This window comes from Eurytemora carolleeae, unplaced genomic scaffold (genome assembly GCF_000591075.1).
Source record: "Eurytemora carolleeae unplaced genomic scaffold, Eaff_2.0 scaffold2524, whole genome shotgun sequence".
NCBI classification, from domain to species: domain Eukaryota; kingdom Metazoa; phylum Arthropoda; class Copepoda; order Calanoida; family Temoridae; genus Eurytemora; species Eurytemora carolleeae.
This window is the reverse complement of record NW_019398410.1, coordinates 4,784-12,910: the sequence shown is the minus strand read 5'-3', so window position 1 is coordinate 12,910 and position 8,127 is coordinate 4,784. Positions and strand designations below refer to the sequence as shown.

Genomic DNA, 8,127 nt, shown 5'->3' with positions numbered 1-8,127 from the left:
CCCCCCCCCCTAACTAAATATACAAATTAAATTCTTTTTTTGTAGATTACCCGAGCAACAAGTTGAATCTCCTGAGAAGAAAGTTGATGTTCTCCTCCTGAAAGATAAACTCGAAGTATTTCTTCTCTGCTCTTTACATCGGGTACTCCCAACTCGACTTCTAGATCAAACCGTCCTGGTCTCCTGAGGGATGTGGAGACAGCATCCAACCTGCTGGTGGTAGCTATAACAGCAACTCTGATACAAGATTTTACTTAGTTTAATAATTTTAGTTAATCTTAAACTAATCTATATGCGTTTAGCAAATAATTTTTAGAAATGAAAAAGAAGTGATTGATGATAAACGAAAATCTGTGTTGTTTAAACTTATCTAATCCACCATTATACAATATACAATATACATGGTAAAATCTTGCCTTGTCCCTTATCTAATCCACCATTATACAATATACAATATACATGGTAAAATCTTGCCTTGTCCCTTATCTGTTGCATTTGTATTTTATCAAGGCAGGACTGCAGTGTAGCAACAACACGTTTTTCTTGATCACCTCCTTCTCCATCTTTACGAGGAGCCAAGCAATCCAGATCATCAAGAACTAAAACTGTTGGAGCAAGCCGTTCTGCTTCCTCGAACACTTCACGGATCTTAGTTTCAGTTTCTCCGTAGAACTTTGAATAGAGCTCAGGACCGACGATTAATTTGAAATTGGCTTTAATCTCGTCTTCAAGGTTGAGCGCGACCAAGGTTTTCCCTACTCCTGGTGGTCCATAGAGTAGTATTCCGTTTATACCCTTTCTAGAGGAGGAGAAAATAGAATTTACAGAATCTTGAAGGATTTTCTTCTGTTTAATGACACCACCTGCGGTTGGGGTTTTCTTTTTATTTCCTTGATTAGGTTCTTTATCCAGCTTAACACGGGTACTGGAGGTAACTGTAAAATATCGTCTTGTCTCTCTTCTAGGTTTGCAAGGAGTTGAAGTAACAGGGTCCTCGTCCGTTAGAGATATGTTTCCAAGGCATTCATTCAAGGATTCGTCACAGTCCGCTTCAGGTCCAACGACTGGAAGATGTAGAATCAGGTTTAACTTCTTCCCAAAATATGAGAACGGAACAGAAATACCGTGGGAGAGAATCTTGTTCTCCAAGAAGGATTTAACCCTTCTCAGAAAGTCCAAAGACGAATATTCCTCTGAGTATGGTTCGGTGTCTACTCTGATATCTGTCGAGTAGTGAACCATGTGATGAAACTTTTCAACTTGAACCAATTCATCTTCGACATTTAGTTGGTCCAGCCAGGATCCTCGGGTACAGACTCCATTTTTGTGATCTGGTATATTATGAGGAAATGCCCGGAGCACTATATGGAAACTTGAACCTGAAACTGAAACCCAGGTACCGAACCCTATCCCACAGGACTGCACCACAAAGTTAGGAAGGAAGATGGTGTTGAACTTCTCAGAGTAATTTGTCAAAGGTCCAAGTTTACCGTCAACATTAACAGAAATTGAGGTTTTAAAGATAGAATTATAAACATGAGGAAAGGATATATCAAGTTGGTTCGGAGATGAACATGATGTTTCTAAGAGAGAAGAGTGAGCAGCGGAGTCTGATGTGTGAAACCCAATCCCGGTCAGATTGCATATACTCCAATCCGACTTAGATTTATTTCCTTTCGACTTTGGTCCCATTGTTTTGTCTGAAAATAGAATTCTTATTAAAGTTCTGTAGAGCATGGCCTATTATGTTACTTTCTAAATTATGACTTAGACGGAGGACCAAACAGAATTTTATCAACAATATAATATTGTCAATTGAGGACACAGATATTGATATTTAAACCTATCTTCTCACTGTATTTCTACAGAATTATCAAATGCACAATTTAATTTTAAATTTTAGTTTAAATTAATATAAACTTAACAAAATACAATGTACAAAAGTGGAGAACAAGGAAAATAACACATGATTAATTAGTTATTAAGGTTTTGATCGAACAAGCCCGGCGTCAGTGCATAAAATCAAATCGGCCCCTGTAAAATGTCCTGACCGTAAAACCCAGGTAAGAAGTACTTTTGAGCGTGATCATTAAGTTGTCAACTGAGTGTGCTCTTCCAACTGAAGAAAGAGAGGTTCAAGCAACCCGTTTTGAAACCCTAAGTAGACTTACAGATTTTATTCGAGAGATGAACAGGAAACAATGTTTCTACTGATGTTATTCCTCGTGGATCATACTGATCCATGTGCATACGGTCCCAGGAACCGAATGGAATCCATGGTTGGGTACAGACCACCTCAGTCGAGAGAAAACAAATATGATGAGATGGTCCAGCTCGACAACAAATCCCGTCTAAGGATGGGAAAGGCTGCTATCAAGTACTTTATGGTACTTTATGATATAGTTAAGTGCAAGGCAATATTCAAAGTGAAAGGATTGGAGATGGATAAACATAAAATTGACAATGAAATCTGTTTCTCCAAGAAGCGTGAGCAAATTGATCACTGAGCTCAAAATCTTAGTCTAACACAGGTTACTTGGTGAATTGCCGTGGATACGCTAATTTTTCTAGAAAGCCGTAGATTTAAGACTTAAAGCTATTTTCCTCAGTTAAACTCTATTTTAAAAGATTTAAATTTTTTTTCCTCAGTGAACCGCTATTTTTGCTAGAATTTCGTACTGTCATTTATACACCAAGAAGGGGATACGTTGCATTATATGACATACTCGGATAAAACGCCTTTTGTAATCTTGATATCCTCAACCTGATCTTAATTGGCTTTATCTTTTCTCCTAATTCCAATACTTGAGCCGAATCCTTACCTAGAGGTTTATATGTCTTAATGTCATATGCTGCTCCTTCCATCAGCAAATATATTTGTCAAAATATTGATCTCAAACTCAGATTGACTTGATAACCTTTCTCCGCAAAGATCTTATAAACCTTAATATTGAATTACTCAGATATTAACTTGCTTAATTATAAACTTACGCTGAGTATTAATCTTATCACTTTGGGATCCGTNTCCCTCCTATCAATTTTGTACATGACCACTTTTTCAACAATTTTCCGTAAAATTAGTATAAAATTAGGGTTAGATTAAGACTCTTTCTGGGCCGAGCACTGCGGCTAGAACAGGCTATGGTCCGAGCGCTGCGGCTAGGACAGTCTAGGGGCCGAGCGCCGCGGCTAGGACAGACTAAGGGGCCGTGCGCTGCGGCCTCATGATCAATTATATCCATGTCTTACACATAAGATCCATGTACAAAAATTGATAGGAGGGGAGTCCAAAAATCGTATATTAGGAAATTACCTAACTATGAATCTGTTGAATGTTCCCCGGTACTTCATAAGAAGTTAACAATAACACATGCACGTACTATATTCGGGAACCAGATTACACTTATTTATTTCTGGTGAAACGCCCACATGCAAACTTATGCTAATTCAATTCTGGTGAAACGTCCATATGATTTTATGGTATATTCCTAGATGGGGGGGGGGGGGTCCAAAAATAGTATACTAGGACAGAGCCGAAATTTAAAAATATTTTTGACTACTTTTAATTTACAATTATCATTTTTCATTTTGTAAAACTCAATGGACCTCATTTTAAATACGAGTAAACGATTAATTATATGCGAAATTTTGTGATCATACTCCCATATAACTCCCATGTAACGCTTTGAACCAATAAAGGAAGTAAAGAATTGAATAAAATAAAGATAAGAATTTATATTAAGCATGAGAAATCAAGCGGCAAACATATCGTACCCCAAAAGCACGTAAACTACACGACCACTATCTAAAGAGAGAACGGGCTCAGAGGTCCGAATAGCGAAGTGCAGGGAGGAGATTTCATCACTTTCGTGTTTTGAAAGTTCCACATGTGAACTGCTGAATGCCGCTGCCCGCTGGTTTTTTAATAAATTAAGGCAAAAAAATATAACGAAGACGAGAAGAATTTTAATATTTTCAAAATCTTTGCGGCATTCTGGCTTAGTGGAAAAATTCCCGCGCAACCGAATCACAGTTACACAATATACCAAGTGATTAAGCATAAATTAATAAATTTCAATGACCGTCGTTTCTGTGAAAGCTTTCCACATTCGGTAATTTCCTAGAGAACGATTTTTGGACCCCCCCCGGCCTCCCCTCCTATCAATTTTGTACATGGTTATCTTTGGTCATTTGGCCGCAGCGGCCGCCGTGCTCGGCCCCCTAGCCTGTCTGCTCGGCCCAGAAGTTGTCTTAATCTAACCTGACCCGAAATAATAATAATATGCAGACAAAAATCGTTCTCTAGGACATACAGAACCCATGCATTCGCTGTCCAAAGTTTACGTCTAATATCCGATTTTTGTTTTCAATTTCTTACTATCGTTTACTAGTCTAAACGAAATTTACTTCAACCAGATATTACATATTAATATAGAGAGTGATAGGTTTTGTCAAGACTTTGACAACTTCCAGGCCATTTTTGGACATGAAGCTTAAATGTTACACATGTTTAAAGTTGCAAATGTGGGCGCCCGGCCCCCTAGCATGTCCAAGCCGCGCCACTCGGTCCCCCCAGTCTCTCCAAACGCAGCGCTCGGCCTCATTGTGAACGCTAGGAAAGGCCTAAATTAGGTAATGTCCAATGCACCGGTTTCTTTAATACTAAATATATACGAGTACTAGGCTTTAAATATTTCAATTGTGAAAATGTTCTCTTAGTACAACGTCAAAAATTTGCGGATTTTCTAAAAAAACAATCGAGGGTTTTCACAATTTAATGGAAATAGACTTTTGATGGAGGCAAATATTTGAAATCTTTTTCATCCATAAACCTTCCTTTGGGTCTCGTGAAGTCCCTCTCAAAATTTGAACCGAGACAGATAGACAAGCTAAGTATATATATAGATTAAAGCAGGAAGACTTGGAAGAATTAAGAAGAGCTATGATAAAAATAATTTAACAATTTAAACCTAAAATTTCAGGTTAACAGGTAAATACCTAGTAAGGATGTACACAGTTCAAGAGAAAGGGAAAAGCATTGATGGACGAGGAGTAAAGGGACGAAAAAGAGAACGGACTGAGGATGAAGATGTTGAACCCAGTGTTAGTTCAGGAAGAATTAAGCTTGGAGATCTCCGTCAGGATGGATATGAGCATCAAGTCAATGCTGGAGAACCTGTTCAGGGTCCGTCATCTAAATATGAAGATACAAACTCAGCACGGATAATGGAAACCACAGCAACCCTTGTTGAAATGTTTCCTGGCATTGATCCGCAATACCTTTACCTTAGGAACAATCAGCAGTATTTTTAAAGTTCTCTAGAGATCCAGTTCTATTTTTTACTAATTTTTAAATATGTTTTAATTAAGTTGAATAATAGATTGATCAGAGCTCAGAGAGATGACGCGGAAAACGTAGAAAACCTGATTCTTGAATTGTGTGACAATCCTGAACCTCCTCCAGACTGGATACAACTGTATAATGCAGTGTCTCCACAGAAGAACAATGTTGAAGATTGTTTAGATAAGGCTAGGGCTGCCGATCCTAGGGATAAACAGTCACCTAGTAGCAGTCCAGGTCCCTTAACTGAACCTGGAGTTAGTTTGCGGACAGGAGTAGCACAAGAAGAGGAGCTCAGCGTTAATTTAGACGCAGAGCAACTAGAGATTCCAATGGTTGAAAAGTTCACCAAGGAGAAGGTTTCAGAGCTAGAGAATCTTTTTCCTCTCATAAAGTTAAGTGGGTTCAGGAGCAAATAGCTCAAGTATTGGTCCAACCTTTCAACGGACTTGAGGAACTAGAGGCAAGGTTTGAGACCAAAGTGGATGAAATATTCTGTGAGAGCAGTGGAGAGGATAAAGGTTCTCAGGTTGGATTAAACATTAACTTTCCCATCTCCTTACAATTCAAGACTACTCAGATTTTTCCAAAACGGACTTCTGATATGAGTAATCCGCAGGATGTTCATTTTAACATCGCATCTGGCATCTTTCATCGTTTGTTCGGACACAATTCTTACGCTGTAAGTAGTGTAACAATGGTGCAGAACCCAGACCTGGAGGCAAGATTCAAGCAGAAACAAAACTATTTCCGTTTGTTAGGAATCCCATCTGATCCTGTGTTTGGGTTTCATGGAACCAATGAAAGTAATATCGATCCAATATTGAGGAACAACTTCAAGCTTGAATCAGTGAAACGTGCTGCATACGGATTCGGTATTTACTTTTCTGAAATGCCGGAGGTAAGTGTCGACTATGCGACTGGTTCCAAATCATTGATCCTTTGTCAGATTCTACTTGGTACTCCAGGGGTTAATAGCAAGGAGGTTAAAGGTCTAAAGAGGGTAGGAAAGAAAACTTTAAATGCACAATCTACACGGTCCTGGGCCATGATCATCGGAGAAACTAACGGAGTTCGTGATGAGAGCAGCATAGATCAAATCCTTCTTTCCTATGTGATTCATTATTGTCGGAAAAATAATTAAAGAGATATTTTATGTTATGAAAATTATCCTTTAAGAAGGCTCGTGAAAATGTAAAGCATTGTTCGGAAATTTTATCTCTCGTATGTAAATGAAAACAGTCAGTTGTTAGGTTTACTTAAAAAAAATATTATCTAAATTTATTTTCTATTAAATTTTTGTTTCTCGAAATATCGTTGTTGTTTTTTGGTTTTGTTTGCAAATTTTTAAGATTTCAGTTTTTGTAAAGAATTTATTGGAAGTAAATTGTTTCTTATGCCTCGAATAAAGTTATGCATTATTTCAGAATGTTTGGTTAGCTTAGACTATCTTGCAAGGTCTACAGAATGGATCAGGTGCTGTTTCTGTTTGACCTGGACCAGGTTCTACCGGTTCAAGGAGATCTAGTTCAGGAGGAGGACCAGGAGATTAGGCTCAATCTGATAAAACAAACCTGTCTCCGGATTCTCTTGGTCGGAGTAAACCGTCTCAACTTAGATCATAGAAACCTTCCTCACTTCGGGTTCAGGTGAGATTCATGCTTGATATTTGTCGGCCAGCCAGAAGAAAGAAAAGAAAAAATTATATTTTGTTTTTTAGGTTTTTTAGTTCTACTGACTTCTATCCTACCCCGGAGCAGATATCTGGAAGTTTTGTTGAGTTGAACACGGAGAATTGGGAGAACCTAGAATCAGCTCTAGAAGAGAGATTACGTATCGTAGTGGAGAATGCGATTAAAGAATCCACCCGGAATAAAACTTACTTTTCTACTTATATGAAGTCTGAAGGTATATGTCCAAAATTATCCCAAATGAAAAATCATCGCTGAATGTTTACTAAAATAGAAAAATAAGTTCTCCGTAATAAAATAACTGAAGTAGTGCTCCGTGCTAATATTACTAAAATAATGGGGTCAAAAATTGTTTTAAATTTTTTTTTAACAAAATACATACCCAATACTCATTTTTAATTAATTTTATGCTAATGTAAGGACACAAGCGACCGAGTGAGAAAATAAAAATGTGCCTTGAGGATGTGACTGCTTTGTTTGACTGGGACAGACCAACATTACAATCTCCATGTAAAACGGTGAGTAATTACACATTTTGTTATAATTTCTAGCAACAGTTACAGTTGGGATAAATTTATTTCTGTTGAGAATAGACTTTTTAGTAATTTGTATCTAGCTCTGCTGATATAAAAACTTTTTTTTAATTATTTGAATTTAATTTTTTTCTTTAAACTTTCCATGTTAATCTCATATACGTATATATAGCGGTGCATTTTAGATATTTATTTATTGAACCGCGGATGACCCAATTTGATCTTTCGTTTGAGATTTTTATAGATCTTAAGCCTCTTTAACACAATCCTGCTTGGTTCGAAATCTATAATATACCTCATAGTAACATTATGAAATTCATCTTGATCTTTTATTTCCTCCAAAGAATGCTGTAATAATATAGCATATCGTTACATATCTCGACACTATTAACTACAATTATGAAATTCATCTTGATCTTTTATTTCCTCCAAAGAATGCTGTAATAATATAGCATATCGTTACATATCTCGACACTATTAACTACAATTATGAAATTCATCTTGATCTTTTATTTCCTCCAAAGAATGCTGTAATAATATAGCATATCGTTACATATCTCGA

At 37.2% G+C, this 8,127-nt stretch overlaps 3 protein-coding genes across 6 annotated transcripts in view; 2 read left to right on the top strand and 1 right to left on the bottom strand.

Moving 5' to 3' along the window:
* Positions 1-21: 21 nt before the first annotated feature.
* Positions 22-3,880, bottom strand: LOC111717339 (vesicle-fusing ATPase 1). Of its 3 annotated transcripts, none has more exons than XM_023492837.1 (5): positions 3,775-3,880; positions 2,823-2,943; positions 2,172-2,351; positions 482-1,700; positions 22-237 (listed from the first exon to the last, which is right to left on the bottom strand). In XM_023492837.1, the coding sequence occupies exons 2-5, from the start codon at positions 2,863-2,865 to the stop codon at positions 27-29; spliced, it is 1,653 nt and encodes a 550-aa protein (XP_023348605.1). In that variant the 5' UTR covers positions 2,866-2,943; positions 3,775-3,880; the 3' UTR covers positions 22-26. The 3 variants fall into 3 exon arrangements, with proteins under 3 accessions (XP_023348605.1, XP_023348607.1, XP_023348606.1); XM_023492838.1 differs by having other exon boundaries at positions 90-237; positions 475-1,700; XM_023492839.1 differs by lacking the exon at positions 2,172-2,351 and having other exon boundaries at positions 3,775-3,879.
* A 143-nt stretch (positions 3,881-4,023) lies between these two features.
* Positions 4,024-5,781, top strand: LOC111717336 (uncharacterized). 2 transcript variants are annotated; one of them, XM_023492832.1, is made up of 3 exons: positions 4,024-4,112; positions 4,983-5,291; positions 5,382-5,781. In XM_023492832.1, the coding sequence occupies exons 1-3, from the start codon at positions 4,078-4,080 to the stop codon at positions 5,758-5,760; spliced, it is 723 nt and encodes a 240-aa protein (XP_023348600.1). In that variant the 5' UTR covers positions 4,024-4,077; the 3' UTR covers positions 5,761-5,781. The 2 variants fall into 2 exon arrangements, with proteins under 2 accessions (XP_023348600.1, XP_023348602.1); XM_023492834.1 differs by having other exon boundaries at positions 4,026-4,112; positions 5,391-5,781.
* The window catches only part of LOC111717338 (uncharacterized), a 7,527-nt gene continuing 3,567 nt past the window's right edge, over positions 4,168-8,127 (top strand). Inside the window, exons 1-4 of the mRNA XM_023492836.1 lie at positions 4,168-4,632; positions 6,769-6,990; positions 7,062-7,249; positions 7,453-7,550. Coding sequence (XP_023348604.1) covers positions 6,809-6,990; positions 7,062-7,249; positions 7,453-7,550 — 468 coding nt within the window. The 5' untranslated portion in view covers positions 4,168-4,632; positions 6,769-6,808. The remainder of the gene's footprint in view (positions 4,633-6,768; positions 6,991-7,061; positions 7,250-7,452; positions 7,551-8,127) is intronic.

Bases quoted from the DNA above. Each gene is read 5' to 3' on its own strand.
- LOC111717339 (XM_023492837.1), bottom strand. From the start codon at position 2,865: ATGGAAGGAGCAGCATATGACATTAAGACATATAAACCTCTAG. The intron at 2,352-2,822 runs GTAAGGATTCGG...TCCCATCCTTAG, and splicing joins TAAGACATATAAACCTCTAG to ACGGGATTTGTTGTCGAGCT. The intron at 238-481 runs GGACAAGGCAAG...ATCTTGTATCAG, and splicing joins ATACAAATGCAACAGATAAG to AGTTGCTGTTATAGCTACCA.
- LOC111717336 (XM_023492832.1), top strand. From the start codon at position 4,078: ATGACCGTCGTTTCTGTGAAAGCTTTCCACATTCG. The intron at 4,113-4,982 runs GTAATTTCCTAG...CTAAAATTTCAG, and splicing joins GTGAAAGCTTTCCACATTCG to GTTAACAGGTAAATACCTAG. The intron at 5,292-5,381 runs GAACAATCAGCA...GTTGAATAATAG, and splicing joins CCGCAATACCTTTACCTTAG to ATTGATCAGAGCTCAGAGAG.